Source organism: Microcaecilia unicolor, chromosome 9 (assembly GCF_901765095.1).
Source record: "Microcaecilia unicolor chromosome 9, aMicUni1.1, whole genome shotgun sequence".
In the NCBI taxonomy this organism is placed as follows: Eukaryota; Metazoa; Chordata; class Amphibia; order Gymnophiona; family Siphonopidae; genus Microcaecilia; species Microcaecilia unicolor.
Window position 1 is genome coordinate 90,555,545 of NC_044039.1, and position 19,277 is coordinate 90,574,821.

At 43.4% G+C, this 19,277-nt stretch overlaps 1 protein-coding gene across 1 annotated transcript in view; it reads right to left on the reverse strand.

Annotated features, from left to right (window-relative positions):
- Positions 1–3,053: 3,053 nt before the first annotated feature.
- Positions 3,054–19,277, reverse strand: part of KCNJ8 (potassium inwardly rectifying channel subfamily J member 8) — a 33,272-nt gene continuing 17,048 nt past the window's right edge. Inside the window, exon 3 of the mRNA XM_030215309.1 lies at positions 3,054–4,372. Coding sequence (XP_030071169.1) covers positions 3,472–4,372 — 901 coding nt within the window. The 3' untranslated portion in view covers positions 3,054–3,471. The remainder of the gene's footprint in view (positions 4,373–19,277) is intronic.

Genomic DNA, 19,277 nt, shown 5'->3' on the forward strand with positions numbered 1-19,277 from the left:
GTTAGCAATTTCTGCACTGAATATAAGGTTCAGTCCCTACCCATTCCCTATCAATGCTATGCCCCATAATAGCAATCTCCATGTTAGGTGCTTAGGGAGAAATTCTACATATGGCGCCATAAAACCACGCGGTTAGTATGATTCTATAAACTAGGCCTAAAGTTATGTGTAGTTTATAGAACACACTCAAGTGCCATTCTTGTGACTAAAATTTAGGCACACCCATTTAGGCCACCTAAAACCAGGCCTAAATACCTGCACCTAAGTTAGGTGCAGATTGGGTATATTCTATAATAGTGCACATAGTATTTTGAAATGCCCACACCACACTCATTGCCACGCCCCCTTTTCAACTTTGCACATTAGAATTTATGCACATCACATTATAGAATATGCCTGGAAAGTTATGCGCATAAATTCTAATTAAAGCTAATTAGTGCCGCTAATTGGTTAAGTATCAATTATCAGCACTGATTGGCTTGTTAATCAATTAACTTGTGCGCACAATTTGGCCGCGCACCCAAATTAGTGCACACAACGTAAGACGCAATATATAGAATTTGGGGGTTAATGCATAAGTTAACATTTACTCATAGTTAATGCACCATGGGGTCCTTTTACCAAGCTGCAGTAAAAATGGTCCTGCGGCAGGGGCCATTTTTGCCATGTGCAGTGGCCCTTTTTACCGCAATGGGTAAAAAGATCCTAAAAAAGACATGACCATGCGGTAAGATTATTCTAACTGCATGGCCATGCGGGGGGAGCACATTGCTATCCATTCAGGTGGCAGTAAGGGGTCCCATCGTAACCTGGCGGTAACCAGGCATTGTGTGGCACTACACGATTACTGCTGGGTTAGCGCCGTGCTAGAAATTATGGAATTACTTTCCCTTGCACCGGAAATGGTGCACTCTCAAGGTGGAACTACCTCCGGTTGCTGCATTGGGCCATCAACTCTTTAGTAAAAGGGCCTCCATGTTAACTGTTGATATAGAACCACATTAACTGTTGGTACATAATGAGAGCAATTTTAAACAACTAGCCTAGCTTAGTAAATAGGACCCACAGAGGAGCATTTTTGAAAGAATGTCCAAGTCAGAATTGGGACATCCCACTCATGTCCAGAAAAAAAAAGTTCATCTCACAGCCATTTTCAAACAGAAAAAACGTTGGGGTTTCCTGTTATAAAATACGTAAGAACGTCCAAAATGAACTGCCATTTTCCAAAATAAAATGTCCAAATTATGAGTGCCATCCCCGCCCCCCCCCCCCCCCCCCCCAGGGACAAGGACTTCTGATAGGCAGGATTTCTGCAAAATTGACCACACAGATGTCTCTACAGAGCAGAGGAGTAGCCTAGTGGTCAGTGCAGTGGACTTTAATCCAGGGCACCCAGGTTCATATTCCACTACAACTCTTATTATAAATGGGGAGGGAAATACCTACTGTACCTGAGTGTACACCACCTCAATAGCTCTCAGCTTGCAGGTGTCTTTAATATTTAAGTATACATTAACACAATATAAACTGGGTTCACAATCTATAATAAAGTGGTAACAACAAAATCTTAACAAACTAAGGCCACGTCCAACCATAACTGTAATAAAATCTCTAACAAATTCTTTGAGTTACAATAGAAAGTACACACACACACACATACAGTATATACACACACACACACAATTGCTGTTGGACGATTGGGAAGAGCAGTATATTTTACCTTTATGTATGATGTTTTGATAAATGGAAGTGGCAAAAGATAGGATTTATCATTCATTACTCTTAGATAGATAGATAGATAGATAGATAGATAGATAGATAGATAGATAGATAGATATACGCTAATCTTTTTAGTGCACGCCAGTGGCGTAGCTACGTGGGGCCAGGGGACCTGGGCCCCCGTAGATTTGGCCCTGGATCCCCTGCCGACGACCCTCTTGACCCCCCTCCCACCGTCACCTGCTTTTGCTGGCGGGGGACCCCAACCCCCGCCAACCGAGGTCCTCTTCTTCCCGCAAAAGGCTTTTGCAGGAAGAAGAGGACCTCGGCTGGCGGGGGTTGAGGTCCCCCGCCAGCAAAGGTAGGCGAAGGCAGGTTGGCGGCGGGAGGGGGGTTGAGAGGGTCGTCGGAAAGGGGCAAAGTTGGTGGTGTCAGAGGCGGCAGGGTCGGCAATGGTGGGGGGGGGGTCAACGGCACCGGGGGGGACTAAAATGTGCCCCCTCACCTCGGGATCTGGACCCCCCTCCCGCCGAAGTCTGGCTACGCCCCTGGTGCACACTAATGCTAGAACACCCATAGGAATATATGAATGTCTCTAGCATTAGCGTACCTTAGTAAACAGGGTCCTTAGTGGTCCTTTTGCTAAGCCACAGTAAAAGGTAGCCTTTGGTAGTGTGGGCACATGTTTTGGGTGCACGCTGGACATTTTTTACTGCATCTGGGAAAAAGGGCATTTTTTATGGGCTGGGAAATAGGCTTGCGCTGAAATTAAAACTAGTGTGCACCTATTTACGGTCTGAGCCCTTACCACCACCCATTGACCTAGCGGTAAGAGCTCCCACATTACCCATGCAATAACCATAGAGCACGTGCCAACTGCTGATTACCACCGGAAACGCCCCCCGCAGTAGAAAATAGAAAATTATTTCCTACCACGGGATTCGGCGCATGCCAAACTCAGAATTACCGACAGGTGCATGTTAGTCCAGTGGTAGTGTCAATTTGGCACACGCTACCCACGCGTTGGCCCTCCTGCACCTTAGTAAAAGGGCCCCTTAGTTTGTTAATATTTAAGTACAGTAGGTATAACTCTGTTTCTGGAGGGCTCACAGGTTCAAATCCCACAATTGAAGTGGGATTTGAACCTGTGTCCCCTGATTTATACTCCACTGCACTGATCATTAGGCTACCCTTCAGATCTGCCTGGTGCTCTATTCAGAATGCCCATAATACCTGATGTTGTCAGGGAGCCTATTTTCCCTTTCTGGTGTCATTTTCAGGGGGGAGGGAGGGGGACAGTAACCACAGCAGATTAAGGAGGGGTCATGCCTTAATCCTTTCAGTGGTCAGCTACTCAATCAGAGCATCTTTTTGTACCCTGGCTATGATTGAAACAGGTCTAAATAAAAGCATCCTTATTTTTAGACTTCAACCTTTCTTCCCATTCAATTATTGCTGTTGGATGTCTTAATTTTGGGCCCTCCCTAGTCCCGCCCACAAAACGCCCCTTTGCTATTTTGATGCACTGCAGTATAGGATGTCCAAATTCTGCTGTTCCAAAATTGCAATTTGGACATTTTGGGCAGATAGGCCTTTTTTTTGTCATTTTAAAACATCCATCTGCTTTGAAAATGAGCGCCATAGTGTTATCCTTAATTAAAACCATAAATAGTTCCAGTGCACTTAGTAGTAGCAGTTCATGCTGCTTAATATCTGAGACTTTGAAAACTATGAATCTTCCTTTAACAGTCATTATGTTTCTGATGTATTTTGTTTCCCATCTGGTGTGATGAACTGTACTTTAGGCACTATGAGGGATGAGTTGTTTCTTCTCATGGAGTTGTTCCTTCTCATCGAGTTATTCCTCCTCATAGAATTCCGTTTCCTCAGAGAATTCTGATGAGATAGTTCGCTCTTTTGTAGAGTTTGGATAAGTATAGATGGCTTTTCATCCAGTTCTCTCGCACTGCAACGTGGAGTTGCAACTTTGATTGTGTTCCCAAACTTTGAATAATCAACTGAGTATACCCCTTCTTCTTCTGTAACAATAGATACAAAACGATGACCCCATAGGATTTCTTCTGCTATGTAGGAGGTTCTTGCTTGAGTTGTGATCCCAGTTGTTTCAACCACGCCTTCAAGTATCACTATAAGCTCTAGGTCTTGGTTATTGAGTTCAGAGGCAGATATTTCATACAAAGGGCTTCGTTTGTCTATCACATGGCAAATGATTAATGGAGCCACAAGGAAAATGTTGTTGCTTTCAATTGGACTTTCCACTGGAATGTCTATTTGGTGAATAGGGATTATCTCTCCCTCAAGAGTGGTACTTTTCCTTACCACTTGAATACGTACTGAGGCACTGATGATCATGCTTTTCCTCAAGTCCCCTACCCGAAACATAAAGCAAAGTTTGCCATTTCGTATGGTGATCACTGCTTGCCTACTAAAAATCAAGGTCTCTGCTCTTCTGTGAGACTGGGCTGTTTTCATGAATATACAACCCAGCATTACTGCATTTATGATTAACCCCACAATATTCTGCACAATCAAAATGCTGATTGCAAGAGGACACTCTTCAGTCATCATTCTTCCCCCAAAACCTATGGTCACTTGAACTTCAATGGAAAACAGAAAGGCTGAGGTGAAAGACCTGTAGAAAAGAGGGGGGAAAAAACAAAATAACCAAGGTTATCAATATATATTAAGTGAAAAACTGAAAAAGGAAACAATTCACTTCTAGGAGGAAATTTTCAACTGTCCAAACTGAGACCAAGTCTTTGGGTACTTTTAACATGTAGGCATAATGCACATAAGGCATGCTATCGTTTTTAGCACACAGTAATATTTAGGGCACGCTAAACATTAGCAACGTCCATAGGAATATATGGACATTGCTAACATTTAGCATGCACTAAAACACTAGCGCACCTTAGTAAAAGACCCCCTCAGAGTTGAAAATGCTGTCTATGCATGTTATTTCCCTCCTCTTCTTCTTTTTTTTTAAATCATTTTTATTGAGTTTTCAAGAAAATTTAAGCCAATATAACATACAACAACAAATCCAAATGCATTACATATAGATAAATGTGACAATTTAAGTATAAATATAAAAATCTAATCTCTAGGAGATGCTGATGTTTTGATGTAATGATCAAAAGGAGCCCAATGCTTCTTCAAAGTAGGCAATTGAAATTTAAAAGCTGCAGATTCTTCATAGTTTGTAATAGTACAAAGATGACTCCACCATTCACAAAAGTTCAAATGCAAATTATTTTTCCAATGAAATACTATAAGATGAATGACTAGAGCCATCATTATATCAAAACGTTTTTGATACTGATCCTCAAGTGTTAGTTTAGGGGTCGAAGAACGAAGTATTATCACATCATATGTCAAACCAACAGGCGAGGAGAAGGGAATTATTGAACATATTCTTTTCCATATTAATTTCCAGTAGGAGGACACAAGGGAACATTCAAAGAGTAAATGCTTCAGGTGACCAACAGGAGCAGAACAAGACCAACATTTTGGAGGAGATGTTTATCTGGTTAGTTTAGACAATTTGAAAGGAGTCCAATAAGCTCTATGAAGAACAAAACATGATGATTGTGTTATACCAGCAGAGAAAGTGGGTCTCTTGGAGTTAGACCAAAAGGTTAGCCAATCATTTTCATCATGAAAGAACAATTCCAACTCTCATCTATGTTGGAGTTCAAGATAGGGGTTTGTGAAAGAGTCATGTATACATTTGTATATTCTCGATGCTTTCCTATTACCCATTAGCATAGTACAACAAAAGGTAGTAAGATTAGCAGCATCTGACTGACCAGCCAAGAATCAGCATCAAGTGTAGTTAAATTACATTGTAGACAAGCAGATTCAGCAGAAGAACCATCATTACATACAGTAATTTGAGATAATGACAATATACCTTTTTCCTGTCACAGTGGCCAGTTTAAAGTAGAATTACTTAATTTAATGGACGAATTAAACCAAATACTAATATCAGAAAAAGGAACATACAATTTAAATATTTTTCTCATAGTGGTGATGAGCTTCGCAGTAGCTTTAATTAAACACATACCAGTGGGATATGGAAATGCATCCAAAGGAAAAAGATGAAGAGGAAAAGGAAAACTTAAATGCTTCTCAAAGCCAAGCCATCTAGGGAGATTTTGATGATTATCCTCATGAAACCAATATATAGCCTGTGACAATCTGAATGCCAGATGATAAGATTTAAAATCTGAGAAGTTGATACCACCATTAGACTTATACAATTTAAGTTTTTGAAGAGCAATTCTAGGGGGTTTATACTGCCATAAAAACCTAGAAATTTTACTTTCCATTTTCTTATATAGCAAAGAAGGGAATGGAAAAGGTGCCATGCAGAAGACATAATTTAATTTTGGAGTAAGAACCAATTTTATTGCCTCAGCCCTACCCCACCATGAAAGATATAATGGATTCCATCTATCTAGAGTAGAGCCTACTATAGATAGTAGAGCTTCAGAATTTAATTGTAAAGAGTGATCTACAGCTTTATCATACCAATTTCCCAGATATTTTATCCTATTAGGCTCCCATTTAAAAGGAAAGGAAGAAATATGATGCTTCTGAACAGGAGATAAGGAGAAAACCACTGATTTATTCCAGTTTATCTTATAACCAGACAGTAAGGAGAATGATTCTATAGAAGTGAGAAGAGTAGGTAGGGATTTTAATGTTGTATACAGAAGAATATCGTCAGAATATAATGATAGTTTAAATTCTTCAATACCAATACGTGCACCCAAAATTTCAGAATTATGCCTAATTGCCATTGCCAAAGGTTCTAAAGCAATGTTAAAAAGAAGTGGTGAGAGAAGGCAACCTTGTTTGGTTCCCCTTTTTAGGAAAAATGGTTTAGATACATTGCCATTGACCACTATAGTAGCCAGTGGATTATCATAAAGAATATTAACCATGTTTATAAATCTTTCACCAATACCAAACCATCTCACGGTATAAAACAGATACTGCCACTCAATTCTGTCAAATTATTTTTCTGCATCTAAGGAGACTGTAATTAAAGAGTCATCAAAATGACGAGCATTTGACAAGATATTCCAAAAGAGTCGAGAATTATCATTTGGGAGACGTTGGGGAGTAAATCCATTTTGATCTTTATGAATAATAATAGGGAGAATTTTTTGGAGTCTAGAGGCAAGACTCTTACCAAATATTTTATTATCAATGTTAAAAAGAGATATGGGCCTATAATTTTCCACTTTATTGTGATCTTTATAAGGTTTAGGAATTACTACAATTGTAGATTCTAGAAAAGAACCTTTAGAAGAGTCTTCCGTTAGAAAAAGATTATATAACTGGAGGAGTTTGGGTACAAGAATGTCTGAAAAAGCTAAATAGAATTCAACATTAAGCCCATGAACAATAAACAAATCTTTAAACTTCTTTAATGAGTCCAGGAAAGCCTGAAGAGTCATCGGATCAGTGAAGGATCTGGTAGAATTATGGACAGTGACTCTAAACCTTGCAGGGTAAAAGAGCCCATATTGAACACCAATCTTCTTAAGCTGATCTCTGTATGACAGAAACTTCTTCCTTTTTTGAACTGTCGTTTTATTTAAATCAGGGAAAAACATGAGTTTCTTATCTTCATACCTTACAGGTGATTTTAATTTAGCAGACTGCAAAATATCAAGAGTATGCTGATACTGAAGGAGACTATCGGCCGTGGGTACTTTTGATCAGCTGATTTTACCGACGGAACACGATGAGCACGTTCAATTTCTAAGGGAGTGTCAAGTCTCAGATCAAGTAGTGAAGGTAATAGTTTTACCAGAAAGGCAATAATATAGGTGCCTTCAGCCCCTTCACGAATACCCAGAGTGCGAACATTATTCCTTTGAGATCTGTTGTTAAGATCTTCAAGGTCTTGTCTAAGTAAATCAATTTGTCTGATTCTTCGCTTAAAAGTCGTTATGGCTGTTGAATTAGAACTGCATTTGGAAGGTCACGTGATGACGCGGAGCTGAGCGGAAGCCTCTGACACCGGCTCCGACTCGAGCGCGTAAAAATCTGCAGAATTACCCGCGATCTCCCCCCAAGGTGATCCCCTGCTCTGCACCATCTGACGGCGGAAGGCGAGGGCTACAAAAGTGAACTCCAGCGGAGATTATCGCTGCAAGCGAAGGAGGGTATGCCCGCTAAGACCCCGCGGGGAAAGCAGAACTCCAGCGCGATGCAGGCTAAAATGGCGGCGGCTCCTGAGATGGCGATGGCGGGAATGATACCAGCAGAGGTGGTTCGGGACTTGGCGCAGCAGATCTCCGCGATGCTGGAAGAAAAATTATCGAAATTGCAGTCCTCGGTAGACCAGATACGTGAGACGCTGGAACGCCAAAGCACCAGATTGCAACTCGTGGAGGAAAGAGTGTTGAGTTCTGAAGATGCAGCTGTAGGGACGAATGAGCGCATGGCAGCGCTGGAGAGGAAATGTGAGCAGCTGACACAGAAGGCGGATGATCTTGAAAACTGCAGCAGGCGGAATAACCTTCGGATAGTGGGCATCCCAGAAGCAGTAAAAGCGACGGAGCTTCGAAAATTTGTAGAACAATGGCTGCCTAAAGAACTGGGCCTGGACAGCAGCAAGTATCCTTTGCAGGTGGAGAGAGTACACAGAGTAGGAGCAGTACGTGCGAATGAAAGCAGGCCAAGGCAAGTACTGGCAAAACTGTTAAATTACATGGATAAGGAATAACTGCTGCAGGCGTATAGAAGTAATTCAGGCCTTGCCTATGAGGGAGAGAAAATAATGCTTTTTCAAGACTATTCGGCCATAGTTTCGGACCAACGGAAAGCCATGGGCCGTCATTGTAAAAGGCTATATGACAAAGGAGTACGTTTTGCCTTACTATACCCCGCGAAGGTGCGAGTACTGCATGAGAACAAAACTTTATTTTTCAATGAAGCAGCAGATCTAGAAAAGTTTGTGTCAACACTACCTTGAGAGAATAGAGCAGCAGAAAAGTCAGGTGATGGATGAATATGAAAAATGACGAAGCTAGATGGGACAGAGATACATCTATGGAATTTTTTGGTAGCAGACAAGGCAAGATCAGAGATGAATCTAAGAATGACGATTGCAAGTATCATCGTACTCAAGGATATTAGCAGACAGGCAGTTTACCGGTTCATCATGTCAACATGAATGCGGAGAATCGAGAGAAGTCTCTGGGCTATGAACTATTCAGCTACAGTTACAACAGGTTAAAATATTGGAGTCTTACTTGAGCTCCTGGTTGAAAAATTTCTCATTTTTAGGAGCACAAGTGCTCAATTACTAGATTATAATGTTCAGATATGTGTTGAGTTGAGAAGAAAAATTTTGGGGTAACACCAGGAGGGGGGAGGGGAGGGGAAGAGAGGGCGGAGTTCGGGAGAGTTGGTGGTGTAAAAGGGGAGTGTGAGTGTTGAGCACTGGCATGCACAAGGGGTATGTGTGCTCAGAGGGATAGAATTAAAGGGGCAGTACAAGGGAAAGGAGGAATGGGCAGGGTGGGGGGAGTATAGAGAAGGTGAAGGGAGGGAGGGAGGGAGGGAGGGAATGAGAGGTTCCTTACAAATACCTATGTGGAGTGTGTACAAACGAAGGGAGAGACCAGAGGGCAAGAGAGAGGAGAGTTTGAAAAGCAACAGAACTTGGGGCAGTGTGTTTTAGCTCTGAGGGCTCAGCTGGGAAGCCTTCAGATAGTATGGGGAACTATTGCGCAGGATGACAGGAGACATTTTGTTATGAATGGCTTGTCTTAAGATTGTGTCGCTGAATGTGGACGGAGTGCACTTTCCGGTAAAGAGAACTAAAATTTTGCAGGCTCTTAAGCGTCAGAAAGCTGATGTGGCCATAATTCAGGAAACCCACCTAAGTAAGCTAGAACACCTTAAGTTAAAGAAGGATTGGGTGGGAGATATATTCTTTGCATCATATAATGGAAGGCAGCGGGGGGTTGCCATACTGTTCCGGAAAAATGTGGCCTTTGACTTACATAATATGTACCAGGACCCAGATGGGCGTTACTTGATAGTGACAGGTGAATTACAAGGGAAAAGGGTGGGATTATGCAATGTCTATGCACCCAATGTTTATAGCCACAAATTCTTCACTTTATTGAAAGCCAAGCTGGTAGCATTAGATGACTATCAACTTATAGTTGGGGGGGACTTTAACATCACTAGCGATCCCTCAATAGATTGCAAGCCACCACGGAGAGCAGGGAGAGACCATGAGGACAAGGGTGTGAACTTGCTGATGAGAGATTTAGATTTGGTGGACATATGGAGGCAACAACATATAACAGACACTGATTACACTTTCTTTTCTCACCCTCATGGGGTCCACTCTCGCCTTGACTGTCTGCTTATATCATACTCACTCAGTGTTACAGCAAATCGATCGGGAATTGTAGAGCCAGCTGTGTCGGACCATGCACTAGTGCGGGCAGAGTTGTCCTGGGGTAGAAGGGAAGGACCGCCCCGATGGCAGATGAACCCAGCGCTATATAAGAGCAGGGAATTCTGCTCCTATTTAAGGAAGTGCTGGTTGGATTACATAGGGAGAATGATGCAAGGGAGGTGAGCCCCAGAATTTTTTGGGAGGCTGCAAAAGCTGTGCTAAGAGGGAAAATTATCACTTACGTTGCTTCCAAAAATAAAAAAACGGGGGGAAAAAATAAAAGATCTTACAATGAAATTGCGGGAGGCGCGTAGAGCACTTATGGGTCACCCCTCGGAAGGCAATAGAAAGACATACATGGAGTGTAGGAAAGAAATACAGAATGTGCTGGACGAGGAAGCAATTTACAATATTAAATTGTATAAATATAAACTACACCAATGGGCAACAAAACGGGCAAAATGTTACCATCTCTCGTGAATCAGAGGACATCGAGGAAATTTATCAGAAAAATTAGAAACAAGCAAGGGAAGGTACAGTGGGGGAAATAAGTATTTGATCCCTTGCTGATTTTGTAAGTTTGCCCACTGACAAAGACATGAGCAGCCCATAATTGAAGGGTAGGTTATTGGTAACAGTGAGAGATAGCACATCACAAATTAAATCCGGAAAATCACATTGTGGAAAGTATATGAATTTATTTGCATTCTGCAGAGGGAAATAAGTATTTGATCCCTCTGGCAAACAAGACCTAATACTTGGTGGCAAAACCCTTGTTGGCAAGCACAGCGGTCAGACGTCTTCTGTAGTTGATGATGAGGTTTGCACACATGTCAGGAGGAATTTTGGTCCACTCCTCTTTGCAGATCATCTCTAAATCATTAAGAGTTCTGGGCTGTCGCTTGGCAACTCGCAGCTTCAGCTCCCTCCATAAGTTTTCAATGGGATTAAGGTCTGGTGACTGGCTAGGCCACTCCATGACCCTAATGTGCTTCTTCCTGAGCCACTCCTTTGTTGCCTTGGCTGTATGTTTTGGGTCATTGTCGTGCTGGAAGACCCAGCCACGACCCATTTTTAAGGCCCTGGCGGAGGGAAGGAGGTTGTCACTCAGAATTGTACGGTACATGGCCCCATCCATTCTCCCATTGATGCGGTGAAGTAGTCCTGTGCCCTTAGCAGAGAAACACCCCCAAAACATAACATTTCCACCTCCATGCTTGACAGTGGGGACGGTGTTCTTTGGGTCATAGGCAGCATTTCTCTTCCTCCAAACACGGCGAGTTGAGTTCATGCCAAAGAGCTCAATTTTTGTCTCATCTGACCACAGCACCTTCTCCCAATCACTCTCGGCATCATCCAGGTGTTCACTGGCAAACTTCAGACGGGCCGTCACATGTGCCTTCCGGAGCAGGGGGACCTTGCGGGCACTGCAGGATTGCAATCCGTTATGTCGTAATGTGTTACCAATGGTTTTCGTGGTGACAGTGGTCCCAGCTGCCTTGAGATCATTGACAAGTTCCCCCCTTGTAGTTGTAGGCTGATTTCTAACCTTCCTCATGATCAAGGATACCCCACGAGGTGAGATTTTGCGTGGAGCCCCAGATCTTTGTCGATTGACAGTCATTTTGTACTTCTTCCATTTTCTTACTATGGCACCAACAGTTGTCTCCTTCTCGCCCAGCGTCTTACTGATGGTTTTGTAGCCCATTCCAGCCTTGTGCAGGTGTATGATCTTGTCCCTGACATCCTTAGACAGCTCCTTGCTCTTGGCCATTTTGTAGAGGTTAGAGTCTGACTGATTCACTGAGTCTGTGGACAGGTGTCTTTCATACAGGTGACCATTGCCGACAGCTGTCTGTCATGCAGGTAACGAGTTGATTTGGAGCATCTACCTGGTCTGTAGGGGCCAGATCTCTTACTGGTTGGTGGGGGATCAAATACTTATTTCCCTCTGCAGAATGCAAATAAATTCATATACTTTCCACAATGTGATTTTCCGGATTTAATTTGTGATGTGCTATCTCTCACTGTTACCAATAACCTACCCTTCAATTATGGGCTGCTCATGTCTTTGTCAGTGGGCAAACTTACAAAATCAGCAAGGGATCAAATACTTATTTCCCCCACTGTATGTGCACAGTTAACTGACATCCAAGAGGAGTTTCTATGCTTTTTCTCGTCCCTATATAAGGAGGGCTCCTTTTCAGAGGATAAATGCAGGGAATTTGTCGAAGGGATGGGTTTGGCCACTATCTCAGTAGAACAGCGGCAGATGTTAAATGCACCGATACAGGGGGAGGAGGTTCAGAAGGTCATCAAGCGTTTAACCTTAGCAAAAGCACCGGGCCCCGATGGGCTGGGAGTGGACTACTATAAAATCTTACAAGATATGATTATAGCTCCCTTTGTTGCTATGTGTGAGGACACAAGAGAAGCGGGCACTATGGGACCGGTGTTAAATCATGCACATATAGTTGTGCTTCCAAAGCCTGGGAAAGACGGGGAGTTGGAGGGCTCATACAGGCCAATCTCTCTGCTGAACCAGATGTAAAGATATTGGCAGCAGTGCTGGCGGATCGTTTGGGAAGGGTGGTCCCTTGCCTGGTGCATGCGGACCAGGTAGGATTTGTTAAGGGCAGGTACCCGTCGGCCAACATCTTAAAAATATGCAGAGTGCTTCTGGAGGGGAAAGGGAGAACTGGGGATGCCATTTTAGCTAGCCTGGATGCCGAAAAAGCCTTCGATAAAGTGATCTGGAAGTATATGTTTTGGATATTGAGGCGTTTCGGCATCCAGGGAGAATTTTTGAATTGGATTCAGGCATTGTATAGTTCCCCGACGGCTCAAATACTTGTGAACGACTTCCTGACGGATACATTCACCCTGGGAAGGGGGACCAGGCAGGGGTGCCCGCTGTCGCCCTTATTGTTTATTTTGACACTGGAACCAGTAGCAGCTAAAATAAGACAGGAGCCAAATTTGAAAGGGTTAAGAGTGGGAGGAGAGGAACATAAAATTAATCTGTTCGCAGACGACATGTTGTTGCTGATAGATGATGTGACTGAAACTCTGCCCCGGGTGATGCACACTATTCGAGAATTTGGAAAATTCTCGGGCCTCAGCATAAATTTTGAGAAATCAGAGGCGCTACCTGTCACTGCACCATGTCAATGTAGAGAATTGGCGACTTTCCCTCTACGCTGGGCACCAGGAGGCATTAAATACCTGGGGGTACACCTTAGTGCAGATCAGGCCTGGGTATATAAAAGAAACGTAATTGACCGTATAGAGGAGGTAAAAAAATTATGTAACCAATGGAAAGACCTACCATTAAACTTTATGGGCAGGATTGCATTAGTGAAAATAGTGTTACTACCCAAGCTCATATATCCGCTACAAATGCTCCCGCTGTGGGTGAGAAAGGAGGAGGAGAAAAGGTATAGAAGTATTATAGGCACTTTTATCTGGCATTCAAAGCGCCCCAGGATTGCATTTACTAAATTGATTCATGGGAAGGCACAAGAAGGCCTCAGACTCCCAGACCTGAGGAGATATAACGTGGCGGCACTGATGCGGTGGATACATGAGCTGATCTCAGGGGAGGGACATTATGCCCTCTAGGGTTTTTGGGAAAGCTGGTGCAGTCCAAATGATCCTTTTACGGTTAGAATCCTGGGTAGTGCAGGGAGCTAGGAAGATAGTGGGGAACCCATTTGTGGCTGCGCTACAGCAGGCTTGGAGGTGGTGGAGAGGACATGGAGAAGCAGGTAAGGGGGTCAGCCTATTCATGCCATTACTAGGGATCTTGGCCTTCCCGGCAGGGCAGGGCGTGTCGGTATTTGGGAGCTGGCGGGAAAATGGATGTCAGTTCATAGGTCAATTTAGGAAACAGGGGGATGACGCCTTTCCAACCTTTGCTATGGTAAAGCAGGAACTGCAGATAGCTGGCTCACAATTCTTTGCTTACTTACAGGCCCGAGACTATGTTCTGAGTGAAGAGCGCAGGACCCGGGCTATAGCTCATTTCACCAAATTGGACCTCCTGTTTATGCAGACTAATCCAATAAGCAATAGACTGACCAGGTGGCATCAAGCGATTAGAGATCACAAAAAAGCACCACATATGACACAATTGGCAGAGAAGTGGAGTGGGGACGTGGTAGAAGAAGTCACGGTGGAACGCCTAGGGGTAACATTCAGAAACCTGAGTAAGATAACCCCAAATGCAGCATTGCAAGACATCCAGTATAGGATTCTCTACAGGGTGCATATTACAAAAGCAAGAGGGAAAGCATTGGGAATGTGGGAGGATGACACATGTAATAAATGTAAAAGGAGTGTGGGCTCATTCCTACATTCTTTTATGGAATGTCCATCATTGCATACTCTCTGGGTGAATGTGTTGCGGTTGTTGGAAGAAATTCTGCAACGCACAGTGGAGTGGCAATACTCCGTTACTCTGATGGGATGTGGGGAGGCACTTAAAGGACAGGGACTGGGCGTGGCCCAGATCCGCTTTGTATTGCTGGCATTGATAATTTTGAAGAAGTGCATATTGCGGGAGTGGGTCAATGAGACACCCCCGGAGGTGGAATCATGGAAAAATTGTATGATAGAAATGGGCAGCTGGGTTAACATGACATATAAATTTGCTGTTGCACTGAGACTCCGTCAATACCGAGATCTTTGGTGCAGAGCTCAGACACTGCTTTTGCAACAGCACTCCAAATCCAAGTAGTAAAGAATGTGTATAGTTGGGGAAACGCTCTACTCAATGGGGGGGGGGGGGGGGAGGGGGGAAAGGGCGGGAGGTGGGGAGAGGGGGGTTATAAATTAACCGTTATGGAGTGCAATCAGATTAAAGGCTACGCTGTGTTGTACCATGAACAATTTTATTCAGCAACTGTTATACTATGTTTATGTTATAAGATGTATTAAGTCTGACTTCATACACCAATAAAAATATTTAAAAAAAAAAAAAAAGAACTGCATTTGATGTCCATAGTCTCCACACATCTTTTTGGCTTTGTAACAGAATTTAGCCTTAAGCTCTGTAAATTTCTCTCCTAGCTCCTCTCATAGTTATCTTGTAACAAACCCTTAATTGAGAGTATTTCACACATAATAGATTGTAAATAAATGTCAGAGTCAGCTGATTGTACCTGTGATTGTGGCCTTTGTTTATGTCTCTTAGAGGCTGGTTGGGAGAGCGAATTTGAATCAGGAAAGAGCTGATATTTAAGCTTGAAAAGTAATCTCAAAATCCCATTAACACAGGAATCTTATATTAAAGGCAGGAGCTGATGGTTCAGGTGTCCATCTTCCACAGAGGTCACGCATGTGCCCCCTCTTCTGATGTAAACATCTCCAAGAATGACTCCTTTCAATATACCTTAATGTACATGTGTTGTAGAACAATGTACAGGCTTTAAGTCACACTGAGGGAGGGATATATGCAGACAGCTGATTAATACAGATAAAGCACTTTTTACCCATACAAAATTGAAAATTGTTTTCTTTTCAACAATGATTACTTATATTTTATAGAAATAAAATATTTGTAAAAACCTGGAAAACTGAATATGTGGACAAGAAGAAGCACCAGTACCTTGGAGATTCGCTAATGGTCTGCTGTGGACAGAAATGGCAGCAATATTCAATGCTGGGCCATGTCCAAGCACCAGAATTGAATATCCAGGGCCATATTGGCATGTGCTGGCCACCAGATTTTACACGAGTCCTGGCCAATATTCAGCCAAGACCCACATAAGACACTTATGAGGCTCTGGCTAAATATGAACTGGGAACCACTAAAGGGGAAGTAGATGCCCTCACTTGATCCTCCGAGCCCCCTCCCTCCCCCCAAAGACAAGAAATGACTAAGACCAATACCCTGCTCCACACCACCTGTTAGCCCATTGGGCCTACCTTTCATAGACCTGCCAGCTTATTTTTGAAAGAGAAAGATGCCCATATTTCGACCCAAATCAGGAGATGGGTGCCTTTCTCCCGTGGACGCCCAAATCGATATAATCGAAAGCCGATTTTGGGCGTCTCCAACTGCAATCTGTCGCGGGAACGGACAAAGTTGATGGGGGCGTGTCGGAGGTGTGGTGAAGGAGGGACTGGGGTGTGTTTATCGGCCGAGGAGAGATGGGCGCGCTCGGCCGATAATGGAAAAAAGAAGGGCGCCAGAAGCGAGAATTTTGGTCACTTTTTCTGGACCCTTTTGTTTTCACGAACAAGTCCCCAAAAAGTGCCCCAACTGCCCAGATGACCACCGGAGGGAATCAGGGATGACCTCCCCTGACTCCCCAAGTGGTCACTAACCCCCTCTCACCCCAAAAAAAGAACTTTAAAAACTTTTTTTTTCCAGCCTGTATGCTAGCCTCAAATGTCATACCCAGCTCCATGACAGCAGTATGCAGGTCCCTGGAGCAGTTGTTAGTGGGTGCAGTGGACTTCAGCCAGGTGGACCCAGGCCCACCCCCCCCCCCACCTGTTATACTTGTGCTGCTAAATGGGAGCGCTCCAAACCGCCCCCAAAACCCACTGTACCCACATCTAGGTGCCCCCCTTCAGCCATAAGTGCTATGGTAATGGTGTAGAGTTGTAGGCAGTGGGTTTGGGGGGGATTTGGGGGGCTCAGCACCCAAGGGAAGGGAGCTATGGACTTGGGAGGTATTTTAATTTTTTTTTAATTGTTACAAGTGCCCCCTAGGGTGCCCGGTTGGTGTCCTGGCATGTGAGGGGGACCAGTGCACTACGAATCCTGGCCCCTCCCATGACCAAATGCCTTGGATTTGTTCGTTTTTGATCTGGGCACCTTCGGTTTCCATTATCGCTGAAAAACGATACTGCCCAGCTCAAATCCACCCAAATGCAATGCATTTGCCCGGCACAAACCGTATTATTGAAAAAAAAAGATGGACGCCCATCTTTTTTGAAAATACGGTCTGTCCCGCCCCTTCACGTACCCGTCCTCGGAGATAGATGCCCATGGAGATGGGCGTTCACGTTTGATTATGCTCCTCCTGGTGGTCTAGGGGTCCTAAGGGTAGGAGTGATGCCCACTTGCTCCTGCTTATTGTGGCTCCAACCTCAATGTGGCTACCACAACCTCTAACAGCAGCCTCTCAGTGGGTTTCCCCTAATTCCTGAACAATGTGAAATAATACCCTAGATCTGTTTCCTGGCTCACCTACAGCATTTGGAAATTTAATCTCTCTTAGCCTGTTGAATCGCACCAAGGATATTTGTTTTAGCAATCTTCCCTGATCCCTCTAAGTGGTGAATCGGGTGTTTTAACAACTGAAATCCTACATAAATCTGACCCACTTCCAAACAGTGGGAATGCATTCAAACCACCCGCTCTGGAGTCAACACCACTAAAATGGACCTAGAATATAGAATTCCAGAAAGCAACCTGTTTATCAACCAGAAAATGGATCCAGTCTTTTACCCTCACCAATAACCATGAAGTGATATTGGCACACTTCATGGAAAACCAAGAGCACTGTTCACTGCCCATAGATAGATTTGGGGCATCCAGAATGGAATTTGAATCAGCCAGAGACCACACAATGATCCAGCTATGAAACAGGGGTAATCTCCATTGCTTCACACAGACTCTCACTATCCCAAGACAAATACTAAATCTAGAATGTTTCCACTAATAGGAGATCCCATCATTTAGTTAAAGCTGTTTGATACTGGCTATGAAATTTTCATCCTCCAAGGAAAGGAGACTCTGAAAGTGCTCATTTAAATCCCCAAAGACCACCATTTGACAAAACCATGGGGAAGTGCCAGAAAAACATGAAGCCAAGCATTCCAACCTGAGACACACTGAACTCAGGGCACTATAAAGAACCACTAGCTAACAGAAGGTAAAGAAGAGCTAGCAATTAGGTATTCACACCCATGATATCCAACTTGCCTCTTAATTCAAATTTATTTATGCATTTATTTATTCAAGTATTTAATAACCCACACATTCAATAAGACCATCATGGTGGTTTATACAAAATTATCTATATATATAAAACTCACCCTCAACGTTCTATTGTCTGCTGATGTCACTGAAGCCAAGGTTCGTATGTTCGAAGCTCTGAAGCCATGAAAATCACAGTCTCTGGGCCCCGCCCTCGCGTCAAACGTTATGATGTTGAGGGTGGAGCAGATTCTCACCTCCAACGATCTACTCAGGCCACAAACTCCGGATTTCCACACTGTAGCTCTGCTCCGCCCTCGCGTCAAAACGCGATGACGTCGAGGGCGGGGCACGAAAACCGCCACCCACACAGAGCTACAACGGAAACAGCACGAACCAGGTAAAACAGCGACGAGCCATGCAGCCATGAAACCCATGCTAGCGCCCGTTTCATTGCGCTCAGAAACGGGCCTTTGTTTACTAGTAGCATATAAAACTGATGTCTACCAAACCTACAAGGACATACTAAAGACTAAGTGTCAACATCATCCTGCAGCAAAGGCCAAAGAAGAAGTAGCATAGCACAACAAAATTCTCCTGTCACTTATATTAAACTGAGGCACATGATGGTAGGGAGAATACAAAATATGGAAAGAAGAACTCAACAATCCAGCAGTTTAAATCTAAAAAGGCATGATGAAAAGAACTCAAAATGAAGATCATTTTGGAACTGATTACAAAAGATCATAACGAAACAACTGAAAGATGCAGCTCAAGAATAGTCCAATCTAATTTTTGCATTTGAGGGATTAACCTGATTGTTCATATAAGCAGATCGTAAATTCCAAGATGGTTGGTAAGGGAAAAGCAGCATAGAGAGGAATAGAGGTAACCCTGTATAATAAGCTTTATTTATTTATTGCATTTGTATCCCACATTTTCCCACCTTTTTGCGAGCTCAGTGTGGCTTACAATACATTATGAATGATGGGAATAAACATTGTTACAACTCGGTTATGGATTACATTGTGAGGAGTTATGCGAGACAAAGTCAAAGTATCATTAAGGAATATACAATGGTAAAGAGCATTAAGACCTTGGAAGGAAACAACGGGAGACTAAAAGGGCAATATATACTAATAGGAAGGCATTTGGTATACATTTTCT